General features: G+C 41.3%; 1 protein-coding gene across 2 annotated transcripts in view; it reads right to left on the bottom strand.

The window, feature by feature from the left end:
* LOC126284319 (cytochrome P450 6k1-like) overlaps nt 1-24403 on the bottom strand; it is a 90139-nt gene that overhangs the window by 22104 nt on the left and 43632 nt on the right. For both annotated transcript variants that reach the window (XM_049983158.1, XM_049983156.1), the window contains exons 4-6: nt 13437-13696; nt 11412-11535; nt 4412-4630 (exon numbers count right to left, since the gene is read on the bottom strand). In XM_049983158.1, coding sequence (XP_049839115.1) covers nt 4412-4630; nt 11412-11535; nt 13437-13696 — 603 coding nt within the window. The remainder of the gene's footprint in view (nt 1-4411; nt 4631-11411; nt 11536-13436; nt 13697-24403) is intronic.

The following is a 24403-nucleotide window of genomic DNA, read 5'->3' as shown; positions in this document are numbered from 1 at the left end:
CTCTGATAGTTTTTAAATGGACAACTTTGTCAAAGGTGTTGGTTCAGAGTTTGAACTTTGGTCCCCATAATCTGGAATAGCAGCATCAACATTGACAGCTGATTTCCCTTGACAGCCTAAAGACTCTGATGTCTCCTGATCTGCCTCAGACTGTTCAAAGGAATGCCCCTGTTCGCAAATCAGCTTATGCATATTCACTGCAGGGAGGATTAGTGATGTTTGCTAAGAAACTTCCATAAAACAAAAGAGTAATTCTGGATGAAGAAACTTTAAACATCTGAAATTGACTTTCAGTGATGTTCAGAGGTCCAAACAGTCTTTTGGAGTCAGTGTTTTAAATGCAATCTTTTGTGTACTTGGCAGTTACTCATGTACGAGGCACTTTGTATTCATCAGCTAGTCTTGAGCCTAAAAAGTCTGTAGGTGGTCATTCAAGCAACTGCAAGCTTGACAAGCCTATATCAAGCACTTTGTCATTCCATGCTGATTCATTTCTCCACCAGAGTTCACCAGTCATAGCAACTGGTGAGAGGTGCTGTGCTGGTTTCTTGGTGACTCATCAGTTATGACCAGATGTTTTCAGCAGCTGAGAGATTTGGATAATGTGCTGTGGTTGAATTCCCTCTGTATCAAGGTACATGGACAGCACAGGGTGCATGCAGCCTTGAGTTATCTTATTGGAAGTTAACATGTGATTGAAAGTTAGCACGATGGAGACCTCAAAGACAGGGCACAGCTACAGTCCTTAACATGTCAGAAATGTGACACCTGCTTTCCAAATTACTGGCTATGTAAGTCAGAGGTAATTGTGCTTAGTACCCATCCAGGGTCTGTATGATAATGTATCCAATTTGGTTATACTCATTTTCCTCTGGGCCTCAATACATGGATACAGCCATCATGATGCTGCATGCAGAACTGGGAATTGTCTGAAAATACAACATTGCACCACTTCTGTGTGTTCAGTATTGTCTTTGAGCACACCTCTCTCTGCTGCTGCATCAAAGGAAACCTCAATAACACTCAAAATACTCTAAAATGTCCTGTTTCAGAGATCACATGGCTTAAGCTCCAGGAGATGTTACGGACAGAATTCTCATTTGGCACATATGAATGCTACTCTGTAGATATTTATGCTCTATAAGTCTAACATAACAGTTGTGACAAAGCATCTTATTTTTGTTAGCCACTGCAAGAGCAGCACTCTATGAATCCAGCAAGTTATACTATTCAGTTCAGCAAAAGCGAACCATAATTGTTTATATAGGTTTATAGAATGGTTTTTGCAAATGAGTGTATCATGTATCACAAAAAATTCAGAAACAGAAAAAAGAAGACACAATATTTGTTTTTATTTCCTAATGACCCTGGGAAGGTAAAAAACAGTATATTACATGGCACTTTATTTACAATTTTCTTATAACCTATTGATATTTACTCAATATTGTCATTTTCCTTTAAGAACTGAAAATGGCTAGTAAACACCAGAAGATCTGACCTTTTGCTGAAAGACATCATATATCTGCTCAACAAATGAAGTTTTGTTCACTATACTTCTAGACAAATCAGTGAATTTAGAACATAGGAAACTTATGGAATGTGGAACCCACATTGTTTAACATACCAAAAAAGCCACAACAACTGTAGCTGAAGGGAAAACCACACAGATGTGATAATGAAATGTTAAAAGGAAGAAGACCTTTTCCCCACACAGAAGAAACCCATTTCATAATTGCTGCTACGTCTGAGCCACAAATGGCAAGAGCTGTATAATGGAAAGTTGAGTGACATGTAAGAAAATGTTCTTTATTAGACACCACAGGAAACCGTTACATTTCAAAAAAAAGTGCACATCATAATAAGAACAGACAGCAGCAAACATTAATCTTGCAGGTTGCTCTCTCACCATTAGGGGTGCTAATGGTGTTTCATCTGTCAAGATGGTAATAACTTTCACAGCAGTGACTGTAGTGACTGTATATGTTAGTGTGGAGACATCATCTGAAACCTATTATGGAATACACAGTGATCTGCTGATGATCACCACTGGGAGCAAAGATTAGCAACTAACTCTGAACATAAATAAATCTGATGTAATGCTTGTAAATAGATGAAAAGGTTTCATTTCCTGTGGTTACTTGATAAGCAATCAGTTGCTGGAACCAGTCACTATTTTCAGTTGTCTAGGCATTCCTGTCTGAAGCAATTTAAGGTGAAATGACAACATAAACCTAGCAATGGGAAATGCAGATTTCAGCCTCAGCTTCACTTGGAGAAATCCTGAGGAAGTGTAATTCCAGCACAAAATAGGTCGGTTACAATACCTTCTCACGATCAATTCCCAAGTGTTGTTCATCAGTCTGGGATCCTTACCAAGTTTGAATTAATGGAAGAAATTCCATGAAGATATGCTCAATTCACCCCCATGTTTCTGTTTAGTCAGCACTATCACAGGAGTGCTTAACAAACTGCAGATGGAGACGCTAAAAGAAATACTATACCTTCTGAGAGATCTTTCCTCAAAAACTTCCTAGTGACCATATATCAAAATGAATCAAACAATATACCTCTATCACCAAGAAATAACTGTCTCCATGATCACGATCCTCTTCCATAACTGAGTGGCCAGCGTGGCTGAGTGCCATGCATAGGACCCAAGGTCAGTTCCTGGAACTGCAACGGATTTTCCCTTGGTGGGAGGACTAGAATGGAATCCGCTCATTCTCGTGATGCCAGCTGAGGAGCTACTTGGATGAGAAGTAGTAGCTGCAAGGTTTGGGAAGCCAAAAACAGCCAGGAGAGTTGTGTGCTAACCTCATGCCTCTCCGTACAACATCCACATGAGGCCCTATACAGGACGACGAGGTCAGTTAGCATTGCATGCTCCTCTCAACCTGATTGCAGAACTACCGTGATCACAATGCTAAATGTAGAGAAATTTGAGTCCATGTGGAGGGTTATTGAATATTTCTTCCCATGCAATACAAACATGAAACCTGGAACACAACACTGCTACATGATATAAACTACAATGCAGGCTTTTACGGCTGGTCTAGTGTCCTTGGTGGCTTTTGTTTTATGGGCATGGTCCAAAGCATATTTCTGTGGCTGATGTTTCATCACCTAATGCTGGATTCATCATCAGAGGCTATAAAGACTAAGATAGGAGTTTCAAACTTAAACTAGCTCAGTAAGCAAAATTGTTTATACATAACCATGCAATAGCTGGATCACCGGACAGCTGCCTGAGATCGCAGTTATGCCGACTGGTGTTATGGAGGTTGTAGGGGGGAAGAGTTGGTTCTATTTGCCCTATTTAGCACTAAGGCTCACAACAAGAACAACTGTCATTGGCGAAACATCAGTAGCAGATCATGCATGGGGACCACCAAATTAATTTCTATGATACTAAGATTATCAGTATTTGATCATTACTATGCTAGAATGCATAGAGAGGGCACAAAAATTCAAAAGCACAAAAGCAATCCCCAAAACTTTGGAGCAAAGCCTGAAAATAGCTCAGGCCACAATGCTGAGTTCAAAAGACCACACCCACGTATAGCTCGGACTGTGATTTTCTCGATGTGCAAGCCATCTGTAATTTGAATACTGGGCTCATTTAATATGAGAACAATGTATGACCCTCTTGCTGTCTGTGCCTTACACATACTATGTTCCTTTGTCAATTTATAGAATTATTTCAAAAGTAACATTATCAAACACAACAGCTGCTCTCACGAATGGCTGAGCCAGTATATGATCATGATGTAATTTCACAGAATGCACTCACAGTTTGCTGTAATTCTGCTACAAATATGTCATGTTTGTTGAGTGAGCAGGAGATTTTGGAAGCTCAAGTGGAATAAATTGCTCAATAACTCATCTTGTACTATTTTTGGAAGGCTAGTTATACTTTGTCATCATTGCTTTAAAATTTGTTATCTGAAAAATAAATCTTTAGGCTTGGTCTTTTTTTCTCTGTATTACTCCTGAAAATATTTTAATTTCATGTATGTCAGTAATGCTTTAAATAATGTCATGAACATCCAGTTTTCTAAGCTATACATGCTTCCAAGTGGGTGGTCTCCAAAGTGTTAAACAAAACAGAACAACAACCAAAATTAGACATCTTAGGCAATGTCCCTGATTCTTTATAACCCCCTATGAGGTCTCCCGCAGTAACTGACAGAAAGCTTAGGCACAGGTACATGCCTTGGACCATGGCCTAATGCCCATAAAAGAAAATTCATCAAGGATGCTATGTACCCTACCACAACACTGCATGGTAGATTGTGTAGTACAAAAGTAGGTGTTGAAGTCATATATTCACTTGTAAGTATGTGTTTGCAGCTAAAAATTTGTACATTTCCATCTATCGTCAAGATGATAGGACAAATGATGAGAAACTGACCACTGACAGCATTGTTGAGGTCGGTCATCTCTGCAACAGCTTCGTATGTGATGCTACCATGCTTGGCGGCCACCTCCTTCACCTGCTGGCGGATGCGCTGCTGCAGCTCCTGGTTCAGAGCCAGCTCATACAGCGTGAACACCATGGTTGATGCGGAGGTCTCGAAGCCGGCCATTAGGAAGGTCAGCACCTGTGCCACCACATCTTTCTGGTCAAATCCTGGCCACAAAAAGAAACATGGGTTAAAAATAATGCATTTCATTAAGTGTAGTTGTGACCCATGACAATGGCCAATAATTGTTTATCTTTACCATCACAGACACAGATGACATACTGAGAGAGGAGGTGAAATGGTAGAACACTGAAATCATGTCTGGATGGATGACATTTCAAGTTCTTGTCCAGTTACACATTTATTTTTTTCTGTGTTTCCCATAGTGTCATATCGGCGCAGCATGCTACAACATGCGCGACACACAGGTAATACCGCTGGCGCCGCACACGATGTCAACAACTGGCGCAAGTAAATGCGTCATTGCAGGGTTAGCGACAGCGTACACACCACTATCGATACGGGTTACCCTGGCGGTGCTGCCCTTGCCACCAGAGTGAGCAACCGTATAAGGGTGCCATTTACCAACACTCTGATTGGCCGGACCTATGGATTTAAGCGAGCTCCCTGATCCCGTTTAACCAGTTCAATCTTCGCCAATGACTGTGTTACTACCCGGCTGCTGGATTCATGACTGCCGAACCGTACTGTGGCCTCCCTGGCTGGAAACTTGTGCCACGTCAGCATCGACTGGTTGGCAGTGGTTTGGACTTGTGTTCTCTACTAGTGACTCTGATTTCTCCTTTGCGCTACAGCGAGCGAAGTGTTGTGTAGTCGAACCTAAGTTTTGTTTAGGTGACAGAAGGTCAAATAAATTTGATTATCATGGAATATTTGTTGTGTTATAGTGCAGACATAACACAACACATAAACTATTCACGGAAAACACTAGGGTGGTTTCTTTGAAAGGACAACTGCTTTTCTTACCCATCATACTGTAAACCAAGTTTGTGCACTAACTCTGACAACCTCATAGTTGACTGGAGGTTGAACCCCAACCTTCATTATGTGCAAATTTTATACAACATTTACAATAAAACCTAGCAACTCATCATAATACACTCTAAGGGAAAATGAAAGAATGCACAATGAAGGAATTATCTGAATGCGACAGAAATTTGTAGGTTTGACATAGATGTACTGGCAAGCAAATGATTACAATTTCAGAAAAACTGGATGATTTATTCAAGAGAAAGAGCTCCACAAATTGAACAAGCCAAAATATGTTTTTCTACATCTGGTCCTTATGCAACCAGTTATTTGACTTGGCATAAAATATTGTGCCAAATTCTGTCCAGTTGGTGCATTAACTCATTGAAATGCCAGGCTGATTGGAGGTCTGTCCTCACAATGCTTCAAAAATTCTCAATTGGGTAGAAATCTGGCAAACTTGCTGGCCAAGGTAGGATTTGGCAAGCATGAAGAGAAGCAGTAGAAACTCTTGCCATCTGTGTTTGGGTATTATCTTACTGAAATGCAAGTTCAGGACGGCTTGCCATGAAGTGCAACAAAATGAGGCTTGAATATTGTTGACGTACCACTGTGCTAGAAGTGTGCCATGTATGACAAAGGCGCCCTGCTACAAAATGAAATGGCACCCCTGAACATTGCTCCTCTTAGTAAGACTGTATGGCAGGTGACAGGTAGGTTGGTGTCCTGCTGCTGTTTGGGGATCTCCAGACACACCTTTGCTGGTCATTGAAACAATACTCATCAATGAAGACTATTCTACTACAGTCAACAAGATTCTAGGCCCTGATGACCAGTAAAGACATGTCTAGAGACAACCGAGGCAACAGGGGATACCAAACTGTCACTCGCCATACGACCCAACTACTAGGAGTGATGGTCTGGGTTGTCATTTCATTTCATTACATCTGTGGCACTCTTACAGCATGGCCATACATTGATGATATTCTATTGTTGCTCTTCATGGCAAACTACCTTGGGCTTTCATTTCACAACTTAATGCTTGCTTGCTTACAGCAGGAGTATCTACTGCTTGCCTTCATGCTTGCAAAACTCTGCCTTGGCCAAAATGTCATTGGATCTCTCCCTAATCGAGGATGTCTGAAGATTTATGGGCAGGATCCTCCAATCAGCTTGGGTTTTTGACAGTCTGACCCACCAATTAGACAAAATTTTGGATGATATCCGTCTGGAGACATCCAGCCACTCTGTGAATTAATGCTGAGTCAAATAATTTTTTCATATGGGCCAGAGGTGGACCAACACGTCAACACATTGTTGACTTGCTCAATATGTGAAGCTCTTGCTCTTCGAATAAATCATCCAATTTTCTGAAATTATACCCACATGTTTGTTTGTACACGTACATCACATCTACCTGTTTTAGTATCATTCAGATAATTCCTTCATGGAGAGTGTGTTTTTATTTTTTTAAATTTTTGTAAAGTGTACATACATAGTGTCTCAAACCTTTAGGATGAAAATTACAGAAGCAGTAGTAGATCCTAATGTTACTATTTTGAAATAGGGAACTAATGGCCAAAATGAATATTTTGTTTTACATCTACATAAATATCAAAATGTGTACCCCCAGTCTCATACCTGCAGTTAAAGGCACATAAAATTTTTCCACTGTCTCACAAATGGGGAACTACAAATTAGTTTCTCTTCTGAATTTCTTCTGGATCCATGCAACTACTACTACAAGTAATGCCGTGTAACTTGCAAAGTTACAAAGGGACGTCAAATGTAATGAGCGCATAAGGCCATCTGTAATGAAGGTGAACGATCAACTTCAGTTTATGGACAATTCTAGGAAAGTGTAGCTCACCTATAAAAGAGACCAAGTAAAACTCATTCTTGAATACTGCTCGAAGCTTTAGAATTCACACAAGGCCGATTTAAAGGAAGATATCAAAACATTTCAGAGATATGCTGCTAGATTTGTTGCCAGCAGATGTGATCAACACATGAATATTGTGGAAATGTCTTGTGAACTCAAATGGGAATCCCAGGAAGTGAGAAAATGTTCTTTTCACAATTTACTTTTGAGGAAATTTAAAGTGCATTAGGAACATACTGCAGAACACCCTTACTGCCATCAACAATTATCATGCATAATAACGGCAAAGACAAAATGAGAGATAGGGCTTGCATGGAAATGTACAAACAGTCCTTTGGCCCTCACTCCATTTGTGAGTGTGACACGAGAAAGAATGACAGCAGTGGTGCAAGGTACTCCTCTACCATGCACTCTATGGTTGCTTTCAGAGTATGTATGTAGATGTAGACATAGACCATTTGAATTCAGTGATTGAAGACAGCTCACTGGAACAAACGACCTATCAAATGTTAAAATGAATAAGTTGCTTCCTGAAAGCAGATATGTAAGAAAGTGAAACATAGACCTTATTAAAAGTTGGCATGTTATTTGGATATCCACCAAGACACTTACGCACAGTTTAAGTCACATTGACTGTCGAGATATTAGGCATGTTATCTAAGAGGGCTATTCAGAAAATAAGGTCCGATAAGTCACGAAATGGAAACAACAGTGAAAATCTAATGAAGTTTTGCACAGATGTGTTGGGCAGTGTCTCTAGTATGCCTGTCAATCACATTAAGTTGCTCTTTTCAGTTCTGAGCACGACAGTGTCTCCCGCCAAGTATGGGTGTCTGTTGAGAGATTCCGCCTGATATGCAACCCCATGTAAAGTACCTATCATGCACTTTCTTAGTATGACAATTCTTGGTTGCCCACTCCAGGGCCCTGTAGCATCTTTGATGGATAGGTTTGATCATCCAACATACAGCACAGACATGGCTCCCTCTGATGTTCACCTCTGCTCACATGAACCACTGGCTATGAAGACAACATTCTGGCACAGACAACAAACTGCAGAGCAGCAAACAGCAGAGGCAGAAAGCACAGGTGGCTGCCTTCTGTGACAAGGGTACTGGAAAGCTGGTACAATGCTATGACAGATGTCTAAGTCGAAAAGTGGTAACTACATAGAAAAGTAGCTGACAGATGTTACAAACTGTTGCAAATAAAACATTTTTGATTCTCACTGTGATTTCCATTTTTCAGTCGATTGGACTTTACTTTCTGAATAGCTCTCATACATAGTAAGTTAGGAGAGTAAAGAAAGAGAGTGAGGTGGCATCACATTTGTGTCCAGAGTGTGCACTGGGGAGTGAGAGTGAGAGTGAGAGTGAGAATGAGAGTGAGAGAGAGAGAGAGAGAGAGAGAGAGAGAGAGAGAGAGAGAGAGAGAGAGAGAGAGAGAGAGAGAGAGAGAGAGAGAGAGAGCGACAGAGAGAGACAGAGAGAGATCTGAAATAACAGCAGAAAGAATAGGCCAGGAGAGCTCAGAGACTTTGAACATGGTCTAGTCATTGGATATTGCATGAGTCCATCAGGGACATTTCAACACTCCTAAAGCTGGCTGCCTATTGGTGATGTGATTATTAAGTGGAACGACCACAGTTAAATCAAGACCAGGGATATATTATGTACAGCTGGAAAGGGACTGTCGAGCATTGCAGAGGATGGTTGTACAAAATCACATCAAATTAGTGGAATAAATTACTCACGAGGTCCAAAGTGCTGCCACCAGTCCAACTAGCACAATGACTGTCTGTAGGTAGTTAAAAAGATGAGGTACAATTGTTAGGCAGCTACCCATAACTCACACATTTTTGAAGTCAATGCTATGTGATGCTTGCAGTCGTGTAAAAAGCAATGCCATTGGGCAGTCAGTGACAGGAAATGAGTGTTTTGGCGTAATGTGTCACTATACACAATGGCAATCTGATGTAACAGTTTGGGTTTGGTGAATTTCTAAAGAACTTTACATGCTATCATGTGTAGTGCCAGCACTGAAGTACAGAGGTGGAGGTGTTATGGTCTGGAAGTGATTTTTGTCATTGTGATATAGTCCTCTCCTTGTCCAACAGAATGCTTAAGGACATGAAAACATTTTCCAGCATAGTGTACTGTGTACAGTAGAGGAACAGTTTGGAAACAATGATTGTATGAGCATAAGAACGAGCCCTGTAGTAAAACAGCATGTCTGAGGCAATGGTTTGTTGACAATAATACTCCTGAAGTGAACTGGTCTGTCCAGTCTTGACCTGAACCCAATGAAAACATTTGGGATAAGTTAGAAACGTCAACTTTGTTAAAGACTCCAGAGTCCAATATCACTTATTTCCCTGGTTTCAACACTATGGCATTCCTCCACAAACATTCAGTCACTTGTCTGAAAGTGTCCTGAGCAGAGCAGAGCAAAAGCTGGACACATACCATATTAATGTCCCCTGATAGCTGTCCAGATACTTTTGCTTAGACAGTACAATTGGAGTGGTGGAACAAAGAACCTTTGCTGACCAATCAGTGGTAAACATATACCCTTGGTGAGTTTTGCAGATTGCTGGGGAAGAGAAGAGATTTAGAGGCAGTACAACTGTTGGGGACTTACTGCCACATCTGATATGAGTCACTTTTATGTCCGCTAGGAGACTGCCTTGTGATAAGTATAAAGTGATGATGATCAGTGAATCATTACTGTTAGACATGTGGTTCCACCTAGATGGGCTGGAATCATACGAGCAACCAGTGCTTTCTGCCATCATGCACTCTGATAGAAAGCAACAAGATGCTTTACCATCAACACACACCACCTGGTAATAAACGCGCTAACATATCTGAGAAAATGTCAGCCTGCCCATGCTCTATTGATCTCACAGTAAAAGTAACATTCAGGATGGTGACACAGATTACCATAAATTCAAGAGAAATACTGCTTTTTTAAAGTTTAGTTTGTCAATGAAAGATATTGCTATGTTCAGATGCTGCATAATAAGGTATTAAATCATTTTTATAGGGTAACCACCACCACAATCCAAAATCAATTATTCATGTGGACGTAGAAGCAGTTGTTGAGGTACCTAAATTACGTTCTTGCTGCTAGCTCACCTAAGCCTGCTTTTCAACTGATTGCAAATACCATACTAAGTAACATTCTTTTAATAACTCTGCCTAATTACAACGTGACACATAAAAGATTTTAATTTAATTTCTGTAAATAAACTCCTCAAGTTTAAAAGCATAATAAATCTATCACCACAAATGATTTGCCTATAGTGCTATTAATGAAGATTGCCACATTAAATAACTTCCCAATGTGGAGATGAAAAAACTGTTCAAAGCTGTACAAGGTATTTATAAATTAATTGAACAAAAGTAACCTTTAACTGTGAAGAGGGTAAATAACTTATAGAAATGTTTGATACAGTGCTGAATGTATATCTACAAGTTTTATTCCTGCCTAACACCATTAGTTCCTGAAGTTCCCTCTAGATAGCATGCACAAATGAGTTACTGCACATCATCATAGGGTCATATAATGGTCAAAGTATGCACAGTGTTGTTTATGTTCCATGAATCCAAGTCCGCTACTACAGGTGAGACACAATTCAGGACAAAATATCGCAAGTCACTGCCTCAAAGGCAAATGGTTAGCAATTGGTGCAATCATTTCGCCAAAATTGTCGGCACATCACATAGGATGCTGGGTCAGGGTCGGCCAGCAGTCTTGGATGATGCTATTGTAAAATTTCAACAGTGTTACAAGAGGTAGCCACACCGAATATTTGTAAATAAAACTTGAAGATATACTTCAGTTAGTGCTCTACCATAAATCTTTAAGTTATGTACCTTTCCCACAGTTAAAGATTACTTTTGTATAACTAATTTATAAACACCTTGTGTATCAGCAAAATGCTATGTCATCCGACCATCTCAAATGACAAAGTTAGTGCATAAGTAGTTATCCAAGGCACTAAATGTGAATTCCAACTTACTTCTACATAATAGGAGTAGTGGCAGGGTGTAGAATGTAACTACAGTACATACTAAATTCCTGGCCAGTCTCGTCTCGCAGGCGCGTTGACGCATCTGTCTGTCCATCACGGACACGCATCAGCATGTCGATGGAGTCGTCTCGCACTATGCCATTTTTCTTGCGGTAAGCCATTGTCTGTAAACAATGAAAGCCATCATAGAGCAGACACTAACTTTTAGGAGTTCATAACTGGAGAGTGGTTTGCTAAAGAAGAAGTTTATGGAATGTAGTTGTCGCAATAAACACACTGAGAAAATTTTTAAAGCACTTCAGTACAACCAGCATGCATGTGACAGCATGTGTACCTAATACATTCCAAAACATCTGGTGCTCATACCTTAGGTTCTACTGGTGATAAAAGCATTTTGGATAGCCCTTGGGCTAGGCAGCATTTGTATACCCACTATCCTACAATACAGGGCCAAAGAATGAATATTATGCACTTTTTCCTTCCTAGGCAAATGGAGCAAATTGGCTTGTTGGCTTGTTCTTTTTACATTTAATTTAGTCTATGGTGGGCTTGAAGGGACTTATGGAGGCATTAGTTCGTGGGCAGTTACCTGGAAAACTCAACAAAAAGGTTTTTTACTATATTGTCACCATTACAAGCTTACCAAAACCCAGCCGAGCATTCGAAAACAGCTATGCATACAAAACGGCTGAAATTTTTATGATTTATTTCTATGATCCTTTTCCTTGACCAGTTTTGAAAATTTTCTTGATGTCTTTATCCATTTCTGAGATACAGAGGTTATCCTATTTGTACACATAAAATAGACACGTGAAATCCGGTGTGGGGTGAAAACACAGTTTATAGAGTGACGTTTCTTGGAGAAATATGCTGAAAAGTGCCTCCATTATCAACGCAGAACCCTATGTTGTAGTACTGAAGTGCACAAATTATTTTGAAGATGAAATACCGTCTGAGGTGTAAAATTTACTTTGCATTATTTAAGTTTCACATAAGTAAACTATCCAAATTTTATTGACCAACACATTTCTTTTCATATGAGTTACATGCCCTGATCCTGCATGGAAAAGAAGGGAACCAGCGGAAAAATGCTCCTATCAGAGCACAAAAAAAGCAAATATGTTCCTTTTTATTTAAGAGAATGACTGAAAAGTGAGGTACCAGGTGCCTCATTCTATCTTCCTCAGCACCTTTAAAAATTTTCCCAATAGTTTTGACATGCAAACATATTCACACCACTTTTTTTCTGAGGTGGGAATACATAGGTAGAGGCAAAGAGATGGGAAAATAATAAATACTGAGAGACAGTAGGCAGTGGTTGTGTTGTACAGAGAGTGAAGGAAACAGTGCAGGGACACAGTGGCAGTGGAACATAGTTGGTAGTGAAAGAACAGTGCTGTGAAAAGAGTGAAGGAGACATGGAGACATTGCCGAGGGAGGGGGGAGGGGGGGGAGAGAAAGTGAAATGGGAGGGAGAAAATGATAATGAGAGAATATGTGACAATGACAATAAGGAAGATAGAGATAGTGACAGTGAGAACAGACAGCAGCAATAGGAAGGAAGGAAGGAAGGAGATATTAGGAGTGAGAGAGAGCAAGAGGGAGGCAGTGACAGTGAAAGGTGACAATAGTAGTAGGACAAAATGAAGGGGACTATGGCTGTGATACAGGAGACAATGACAGAGATTATAAGAGTTGAGCTGAATTAGTGAGTGAGTGAGAAAGGGCAGCTGGAAATGAATAGGTATGTGCAACTTACAGCAGTGAACTGGTGGGTGTGAGTGAGCTACAGTTAGAGGAACTTGTGAGAGTTTGAATATGTTTGAATGCCAAAATTTTTGGGAAAATTTTTAAACATGCTGAGGAAGGAAGAATGAGGCAGCTGGTACCCAATTTTTCTGTCTGAGTCTTATAAATAAACAGGAACATAGTCAATTTTTTTGTTGTTCTAATAGGACCATTTTTCCACTGGAACCCATTGCTTGAGATTTGTGCATAACATATCGGAAAAAAACTTTAGGTGCTGCGCAGTTGAAAACTAGAGGTTTTTTTTAGGTAGTCATACCTCTTCAGTAGTCTTATAAAGGAATTCCTCGAACTCCTTCCTGATGACGCTGATGTTGAGCTTCTCAAACAGCTTGGGTGCCAGGAAGCTCATGGCCTGAGCCAGCTGCCCCACCAAGTCATCGCGCATGATCCTCTTCAGGCTCTCTCGCATGGGGGCCTTAGGGTCTTGCAGAGCGCCACCCTTCGTGCCCACAAATGTCGAACACACCGCATCGGTCGTGTAGCATGCCATCAGCTCCTGCACTTCCACATTGCTATCTGCAACAGCAAGTTTTAATCTTCAGTCCAAACACTAGTCTGATGTAGTTCTACACACCACTATCATCTCTGCATAACTAATGCAACCGACAACCATTTGAATCTGCTTACTGTATTTAGACTTTGGTCCCCCTACACAAAACCCATCCTTCACTCCACCATTTCCCTTCTTTACTCAAATAACTGCTTTTTTATGCAGCAGGGTGGTCACCCGATTCCGTGTTTTAGGTTTGTGATATTTCTCCTCATTCAATTCAGTACCTTTCCATTAGTTATCCAATCTATCCATCTAATCTTCAAGTCTCTTATGTTGCACAACATTTCAAAAGTTCATGTTCTCTTCGTATCTGAACTGTTTTTTGTTGCAGCTAGATAACAAAGCAAGATCATGCAAGTCCGCTTCTAAGTGTCCGTTTATAGGTTCCTTTCAGATACCTTAGAAACCAAAGCAGGGGCACCCATAGAGGCGGCTAGTGGCGGCACCAGTCCGTACTTAAACCCATTTAGTTTATGAACATGAATAACGACATGGAGTTTTTGACCTAAAATATCTAGAAAATTATCACTAAAACGACCTGAAAATATAGATAAAACGGCGTAAAAGTGATACACTGTTAACGTGATTTGTAAATATAAAAATAGTTTCAAAAGTATCGTTCAAATGTTTTGTGATACACTGTCTTAAATTAAGAAATAAAATAGATCAGAGAAACATTTGACGCATTTCATTTGCTGTACACGATTTTGGACATCATTCAAAGGTGCGCCAAATGTTTCTCCAATTATTTTTCCTACTGTTACGTAAATCATTTCACAAAACTTTTGATCTACTTTTTAAAATTTTTTTATTTCTTAATTTTCCAATTTTGTTTGGGAAGCGGGATCTTATTGACGCCATATTTTCTCCGCCAGAGTATTCTGGTCTCGAAAAGTCCTAAATTTCATTTGAATGAAATCATTTTGACAGTTAAGTGTCACACCAATGTAATTTCTTATGCGCAAAATAGAAGATTAACACCTCAGTCGTCTTCCTAGTTTCTGTTATTCTCGAAATGTCGCAAAATTTAGTACTTGTTTCGAAAGAAGTCATTTAAAAAATCCTATATGACACCAATGCAACTTTTTCGAAGCAAACAGACAGGTCCTAAAGAGATGAACTTTTTGACACTTCATTTACGTGGCAGCTGTTCGTGAAATATTTCAGTTTTCCTTCAAATCACTAATTAAGTTTTTCTTAATTGCCCTGATTATTTTCAAACAAGTAAACACTTTCTTAGAAAATTAGACCTCAAGACAGTCAATTTGGTACTCCATTTCTCCGTTTCCAGCTCTTAGTTGAGCTATGAAACTCTGCACAAAAGTTCATTTAGTCATTTATGGGGCATCTAGTTTTCCCTCATCCCAAACACTTGACCAAAAATGAACTTCAGCAATGAAAAACTATATTGGGGGTTAGAACTGAAATCACAAAAAATTTAAAATCGGAATGTTTTCTTTAACTCATTCTGTGAAGATATACGAAAATTGTTGTATAACCATATATTCCACTGTATACTGAGGTGACAAAACTCGTGCGAAACTTCTCAATATCGTGTTGCATCTCATTTTTCCCCGCGCAGCAACTAGATTTCACATGGACTCAACAAGTCGTTGAAAATCCCCTGTAGAAGTACTGAGTGATGCTGCCTCTATAGCCGTCCATAGTGCGAAAGTGTTGCCGGATCACGATTTTGTACACGAGTTGATCTTCCGATTATGTCCCATAAATGTTCGACGGAATTCATGTCGTCTGATGTGGGTGACCAAACCATTCTCACGAATTGGCCAGAATATTCTTCAAACCAACCACGATGAATTGCGGCCCAATGGTATGGCGTATACCCATCCATAAGAAATCCAACGTTGAAACTTCCTGGCAGATTAAAACTGTGTGCCGGACCGAGACTCTAACTTGGGACCTTTGCCTTTCGCGGGCAAGTGCTCTACCAACTGAGCTACCCAAGCACGACTCACACCCCGTCGTCACAGCTTTAATCCCGCCAGTACCTCGTCTCCTACCTTCCAAACTTCACAGAGCTCTCCTGCGAACCCTGCATAACTAGCACTCCTGGAAGAAAAGATATTGCGGAGACATGGCTTAGCCACAGCCTAGGGGATGTTTCTAGAATGAAATTTTCACTCTACAGCGGAGTGTGCGATGATATGAAACTTCCTGGCAGATTAAAACCATGTGCCGGACCGAGACTCGAACTCGGGACCTTTGCCTTTCACGGGCAAGTGCTCTACCGACTGAGTTACTCAAGCACGACTTGAGGACGGGGCGTGAGCCGTGCTTGGGTAGCTCAGTCGGTAGAGCACTTGGCCGCGAAAGGCAAAGGTCCCGAGTTCGAGTCTCGGTCTGGCACACGGTTTTAATCTGCCAGGAAGTTTCGTATCATCGCACACTCCGCTGTAGAGTGAAAATTTCGTTCTATAAATTCCAGCGTTGTTTGGGAACAAAGTCTATGAATGCGTGCAAATGGTCCCCAAGTAGCCTAACACAGCCATTTACAGTTAATGATCGGTTCAGTTGCACCAAAAAGGACCTAGTCTATTCCATGTAAACACAACTGACATTGGGACTCATCTGATCAGGCCACTGTTTTCCAGTTATCTAGGGTCGAACCGATATGGCCACAAGCCGTGGAGAGACGCTGCAGGCGATGTCGTGCTGATAGCAAAGACAATCGCCCATCAACGACAAATTTCTCCTCGCTGTCCCAACGGACACGCTCGTAGTACGTCTCATACTGATTTCTGCAATTATTTCGCGCAGCGTTGATTGTCTGTTAGCACTGACAACCTTACACAAACGCCAGTGCTCTCGCTCGTTAAGCGAATGCCGTCGGCCACAGTTTTCCATGGTATTCTCGGCATACTCTTAGATTATTATTAGTACTTGTTCCATAGACTATGAATACGACACTTCGTAATTATGTGAAACGTGTCAGGTTAATAAAAGGTGCCTATACAAGATATTACATTACACAAAATATTACATGACACTCAATAATTTTTTGTGGAGTTTGGGAAGTTATCCACTTACTATCCAAAAATTCATCTAATGAGTAAAAGGAGTTGCCATTAAGAAATTCTTTTAATTTCCCTTTAAATGCTATATGGCTATCTGTCAGACTTTTGATGCTAGTAGGTAACTGACCAAAGACTTCTGTGGCACCATAATTTGCCCCCTTCTGAGCCAAGTTAGATTTAACCTTGAGTAGTGAAGATCATCCTTTCTCCTAGTGTTGTAGCCGTGTACACTGCTATTACTTTTGAATTCGTTCCTGTTGTTAATAACAAATTTCATAAGTGAATATATATATGGCTGGTTCAAATGGCTCTGAGCACTATGCGACTTAACATCTGTGGTCATCAGACGCCTAGAACTTAGAACTAATTAAACCTAACTAACCTAAGGACATCACACACATCCATGCCCGAGGCAAGATTCGAACCTGCGACCGTAGCAGTCGCGCGGTTCCGGACTGAGCGCCTAGAACCGCGAGACCACCGCGGCCGGCAATATATACACTCCTGGAAATGGAAAAAAGAACACACTGACACCGGTGTGTCAGACCCACCATACTTGCTCCGGACACTGCGAGAGGGCTGTACAAGTAATGATCACACGCACGGCACAGCGGACACACCAGGAACCGCGGTGTTGGCCGTCGAATGGCGCTAGCTGCGCAGCATTGGTGCACCGCCGCCGTCAGTGTCAGCCAGTTTGCCGTGGCATACGGAGCTCCATCGCAGTCTTTAACACTGGTAGCCAGCGTGGACGTGAACCGTATGTGCAGTTGACGGACTTTGGGCGAGGGCGTATAGTGGGCATGCGGGAGGCCGGGTGGACGTACCGCCGAATTGTTCAACACGTGGGGCGTCAGGTCTCCATAGTACATCGATGTTGTCGCCAGTGGTCGGCGGAAGGTGCACGTGCCCGTCGACCTGGGACCGGACCGCAGCGACGTACGGATGCACGCCAAGACCGTAGGATCCTACGCAGTGCCGTAGGGGACCGCACCGCCACTTCCCAGCAAATTAGGGACACTGTTGCTCCTGGGGTATAGGCGAGGACCATTCGCAACCGTCTCCATGAAGCTGGGCTACGGTCCCGCACACCGTTAGGCCGTCTTCCGCTCACGCCCCAACATTGTGCAGCCCGCCTCCAGTGGCGTCGCGACAGGCGTGAATGGAGGGACGAATGGAGACGTGTCGTCTTCAGCGATGAGAGTCGCTTCTGCCTTGGTGCCAATGATGGTCGTATGCGTGTTTGGCGCCATGCAGGTGAGCGCCACAATCAGGACTGCATACGACCGAGGCACACAGGGCCAACACCTGGCATCATGGTGTGGGGAGCGATCTCCTACACTGGCCGTACACCTCTGGTGATCGTCGAGGGGACACTGAATAGTGCACGGTACATCCAAACCGTCATCGAACCCATCGTTCTACCGTTCCTAGACCGGCAAGGGAACTTGCTGTTCCAACAGGACAATGCACGTCCGCATGTATCCCGTGCCACCCAACGTGCTCTAGAAGGTGTAAGTCAACTACCCTGGCCAGCAAGATCTCCGGATCTGTCCCCCATTGAGCATGTTTGGGACTGGATGAAGCGTCGTCTCACGCGGTCTGCACGTCCAGCACGAACGCTGGTCCAACTGAGGCGCCAGGTGGAAATGGCATGGCAAGCCGTTCCACAGGACTACATCCAACATCTGTACGATCGTCTCCATGGGAGAATTGCAGCCTACATTGCTGCGAAAGGTGGATATACACTGTACTAGTGCCGACATTGTGCATGCTCTGTTGCCTGTGTCTATGTGCCTGTGGTTCTGTCAGTGTGATCATGTGATGTATCTGACCCCAGGAATGTGTCAATAAAGTTTCCCCTTCCTGGGACAATGAATTCACGGTGTTCTTATTTCAATTTCCAGGAGTGTGTGTATATATTGTGGGGCTACAGTGAAGATTTCTAGCTCTTTAAATAAGTTTCTGCAGGATGATCTTGGATGAGCTCCAGCAATTATTCTGATTACACGCTTTTGTGCAATGAACACTCTTTTACTCAATGATGAGTTACCCCAGAATATGATGCCATACGAAAGCAGAGAATGAAAATAGGCATGGTAAGCTAATTTACTCAGATGTATATCGCCAAAATTTGCAATGACCCTAATAGCATAAGTAGCTGAACTCAAACGTTTCAGCAGATCCTCAAAGTGTTTTTTCCTGTTCAACCCCTCATCAATGCATACACTTAGAAATTTTGAATATTCTACCTTAGGTACCGATTTCTGATCGAAGTCTATATTTATTAATGGGGTCATTCCATTTACTGTGTCGAACTGTACATACTGTGTTTTCTCAAAGTTTAATGAGAGCCCATTTGCAGAGAACCACTTAATGACTTTCTGAAAAACATCGTTCACAAGTTCACCAGTTAATTCTTGTCTGTCGGGTGTGATAGCTATACTTGTACCATCGGCAAAAAGTACCAGCTTTGCATCTTCGTGAATATAGAATGGCCACTGTGGATCTCGAAATATTGACTTCCCTAACGATTTCCGATATGGAATGTCCCATGGGCATAGCTCCAATTACTATTCCACGTTCATTGTCTGTTGAGTCTCGCCGCATAGCCATAGTCACGTCCGAAGCCTTTTTACATGAATCGCCTTGAGTACAAATGACAGCTCCGCCGATGCACTGCCCTTTTACACCTTGTGTACGCGACACTACCATCTGTATGTGTTCATATTACTATCTTATCTGCGTGATACCCAGTGTGCTGAGGTGGTCTCAAAAGTTAGGGCACGTCTGTTGTCGGACAATACATGCTTGTAGGTAGAAAATCTTTGTACATTTACTGAAACAAGTGGAGTTTGCACTTTGATATTTTTCGTTTGTTTTGTAAACGAATCTCAAAAATACGCACACGAATACTGATTTTTCAGAAATGGGTATAATGTTTGCTACAAGGTAGATATTTTTGTTTTAATACCTTTACATAGTACAAGTTTACAACAGCAAGCAACGCGACAATGTCAATAAGCAGAAAAGTCACCAATTTATTTACTACATTTACGAATAGGTTCCTGAACAGATACGTTTTTCCTAGAGATGTGTGCATTGACGGGTTTTGGCAACATTAAAAGAATGAACTGTTTCAAGAATGGACGTTAAACACAAACATGTAAAAATGAAATAAAATCTTAAAACTATACAGTTTTATGTTAAGCATTATCCTACAGGTTGTGCATGGGTGGGAACACGATCTAGTTCCCATGTAAATTGAGCTGAACATCGATGTTAAAGCATATGGTTTTGGTTCAAAAGAAAAAAAAGGTGAAAATGTTATCCATACAAAATTTTTAACAGGAAGGAAACAATTAATTGAGAGAATAGGGCTTGCGATGGTACTAACAAAAAATAACGAAAATTGCGCGAAAACGTACAATATGAGGACGTAAAAACAGGTTTTACTACAATTACTATACTGTTAGCTAGTTAATGACTATAACATTGACCAGGTACTAAAGTGCACTGTAGAAACTAAAGAAGTAAATGATGAGCAGATAACTCTTTTCCACAAAGTTTCTAAATCACAGGTATGGGGGAAATGTTTTATCCCTACCGACGTGATGAAGTGTGGGCATTCTTGATTCAAAGCATCCACCAGATTCATGGCTGCTGTGTCTCGCCGACAAAGTGATTTAGGTAAGAAAGAAGTGAGCATGTGGCAAATTGGTGAAAAGAAATACTTGACTCTTTTAAATAAACAATATGAACTGTGCCTTTTCGATAACAGAAGTAAAGATTAGCTCAACAGAAAAAATGTAGTACAGTATAAAGCAAAAGAAGCTGAATGTTAGATTGTAGACATCAGACAACAGCAGATGAAATTAAAGAAAATAAAAACTCCGCCATTGCAGTACTGCAGAGAAACTCATGCCACTGAAGCCTCAAAAGAAATCGGTGCTAGCAGTTGTAACTTAACCCGTATGCTGCTGAGAATTTGGCCAGATTAAAGTTTGAGAGCTGCAATGTACGAGTTGTCTTGGCTGAGGCATGGAGGTGAGGCATATGCATATGACAAAAGCGGCTTTCTCTGTCATTCACGCGCTCGCCTACAAAGGAATGACCAGTGGCAGATAAACGATGGTTTTTCTGGAGAAAGTTGATGGCTAGGGTGCAATGTGTAAGACGTGTGCAACGGCGGCGTTTGCTTCATTTTGAGAGATGGCGATAACGAAATATTTCTTAACTCTATAATAATTTGATGGTTCATCATAGGACAGGCACAAAGGTGAAAAGAGTACTCACGACACTGAGTCCCACCTTTAGAGACATTACTATTATAGTAATAATAAAAACTATAGAAGTTAAGTGATCACCGTAAACAAATATGAGTGTTCTTACAAATGTCGTTAAAATTAGTAACTGCTGAACTTTTCATATTACTGGGCTATACCTTAGGGCTTTAGCTATCATTCCTGAAAGCCAAAAGTTTATACATATTTTATTTATAGATTTTTTCGTTTTTATGTATATTTCTTATTACCGTATGTGAAGATTTCAGACCATCCTATTCTCCAAAGTTAAAAAAAATGAATGCAGTATGGCAATTCTCATATCTCGCCATTACATTACCTTATTGCACTTGTCTTGATTATTAACTGTTTGCTGATTTATTTGACTAAAAGTTAGTTTGGGCAGTATTAAAGGTAGTTGCAACTTAAAAATGGGGTATTGTCCACAAAATTTGATACCATTGGATAAGTTTTAACGTATATTCTTTGTTATTTGTCGTAAATGTATATGCACCAGATCTGTGATTATTTATGACTACAGTTTTATGTACAGAATATTGTGTTTGGACTCTACAGAACCAGGAGTAGCTCTTGGGAGCAAGGAAGGACTGAAGGAAAGTTGAGTTTGCAGACTTCGTCGAGCTGGCAGATGGGTTCAGTAGTCAAGATTTGTGCAGGACAGTCTTCAGCTAACACTTGGTTTACCTGATGACGCGGTAAAAGCTTTATTTTGGGTGGAAAGTGACCACGCGAATACTTTAAGATTCGTTCGTACTTAAAAAAACTTCTGAGCCAGTGGGTCAAATTTTGAGAGCTGACTGGAACTTTGACATTATTGTGAGTATTAGACGATGTTCAGGATTGAACTTTATAACTTATTTCGATTGCACTCTTGGAATTCAAATCAAATAGAATGCGAGGATCTACTCTTGAATTCACACATATTAATATGTTGAGTGCCATAAGTGGCCTTTATGAGTTGGCGTGCAAATTGTGTTTAGTTAATGAACTGAGGCTCTGTTTTTTGTGCACTGGCGATGTATGGATAGCACCTGGGGATTATGCTACGGTTCTACACTTAAGAGCCAAAGCAACCTGCCTAATATCGTGTAGGGCCCCTGCAATCACGCAGACGTGTTGCAACATGATGTGGCATGGACCTGACTAATGTCTAGAGTAGTGCTGGAGGGATATGACACCATGAATCTTGCAGGGCTGTCCATAAATCCGTAAGAGTACGAGGAGGCTGAGATCTATTCTGAACAGAACGTCGCAAGGCATCCCACATATGCTCAATAATGTTCATGCCTGGGGAGTTTGGTGGCCAGCGGAAGAGTTTCAACTCAGAAGAGTGTTCCTGGAGCCATTCTCTAGCAATTCTGGATGTGTGGGGTGTCGCCTTGTCCTGATGGATTTGCCCAAGCCTGTCGGAATGCACAATGGACATCAACAGATGCAGGTCGTCAGACAGAATGCTTATGTATGTGTCACCTGTCAGTGTCGTATCAGGGGTGCCCTATCACTTCAACTGCACACACCCCACACCATTACAGAGCCTCCACCAACTTGAACAGTCCCGTGCTGACATGCAGGGTCCATGAATTTTTGAGGTTGTCTCCATACTCATACACTTCCATCCTCTCAATACAATTTGAAATGAGACTCTTCCGACCAAGGAACATGTCTGCAGTCATTAATAGTCCATGTCGGTGTTGACAGGCGCAGGCGAGGTGTAAAGCTTTGTGTCGTGCAGTCATCAAGAATACACGAGTGGGCCTTTGGTTCCGAAAGCCCGTATTGATGATGTTTCGTTTAATGGTCTGCACGCTGACACTTGGTTGATGGCCCAGCATTGAAATCTGCAGCAATTTTCGGAAGGGTTGCACTTCTGTCGTGTTGAATAATTCTCTTCAGTCGTCATTGGTCCAGTTCTTGCAGTATCTTTTTCCGACCGCTTCGATGTCGGAGATACGATGTTTTACGGGTTTCTTAATATTCACAGTACACTCGTGAAATAATCGTACGGGAAACTCCCCACTTCATCGCTACATTGGAGATGCTGTGTCCCATCACTCGTATGCCGACTGTAACACCACGTTCAAACTCATTTAAGTCTTTATAACGTGCCATTGTAGCAGCAGGAGCTGATCTAACAGCTGTGCCAGACATTTGTTGTCTTCTATAGGCATTGCCGACCACAGCGCCGTATTCTGCCTGTTTACATATCTCTGTATAGTTTCTTTGGCGCTTCAGTGTATTTACGCATATACGCAAGCTTCACTGCATTTGAGAATTATTTTATTTCACAATTTAATGTTTTTTTTGTAGGATCACCATTTTTAACAGTTTCTATGTTTGTCTGACTGAATAAAACAGTTCATTCAATTTAAGCCTTTTGCTGCCAATTATACCGGGTGATCAAAAATTCAGTATAAATTTGAAATCTTAATAAACCACGGAATCATGTGGATAGAGAAGTAAAAATTGACACACATGCTTGGAATGACATGGGGTTTTATTAGAAAAAAAAAAGTTCACAAAATGCTTGACAGATGGCACTGGACAGCAAAACTGCTACCGTGACAGGTGAGAGGTACATCGATATGTTAAAGAAACGTATCATCCCCAGCCTGGCTGATAAACACCTACTGGAACGTACGATTTTTATGCAGGATGGCGCTCCACCCCATATTGTTAGACGCGTGAAAGATCTCTTGCGTGCGTCGTTTGGCGATGATCGTGTGCTCAGCCGCCACTTTCGTCATGCTTGGCCTCCCAGGTCTCCAGCCCGTGCTATTATTGGCTTTGGGGTTACCTGAAGTCGCAAGTGTATCGTGATCCACCGACATATCTAGGGATGCTGAAAGACAACATCCGACGCCAATGCCTCACCATAACTCCGGACATGCTTTACAGTGCTGTTCACAACATTAATCCTCGACTACAGCTATTGTTGAGGAATGATGGTGGACATATTGAGCATTTCCTGTAAAGAACATCATCTTTGCTTTGTCCTACTTTGTTATGCTAATTATTGCTATTCTGATCAGATGAAGCGCCATCTGTCGGACATTTTTTCAACTTTTGTATTTTTTTGGTTCTAATAAAACCCCATGTCATTCCAAGCATGTGTGTACCTCTCTGTCTACATTATTCCGTGATTTATTCAGTTTTCAAATTTATACTGACTTTTTGATCACTCGGCACATTAGAATAAAACTTTTTTATTATTTCTATTACTAAGTTTCATTGCATTTTGTTTGACTTAACAAATTGCATTACCTGCCAATGCTTAGATATTTAGACATCAGGATCACTGGTGCAAGCCTTTTGCTGCGAGTTTAGCTACTGG

Source organism: Schistocerca gregaria, chromosome 8, assembly GCF_023897955.1.
Source record: "Schistocerca gregaria isolate iqSchGreg1 chromosome 8, iqSchGreg1.2, whole genome shotgun sequence".
NCBI lineage: Eukaryota > Metazoa > Arthropoda > Insecta > Orthoptera > Acrididae > Schistocerca > Schistocerca gregaria.
The sequence above is the reverse complement of the archived record's forward strand: the minus strand, read 5'-3'. Positions and strand labels throughout refer to the sequence as shown.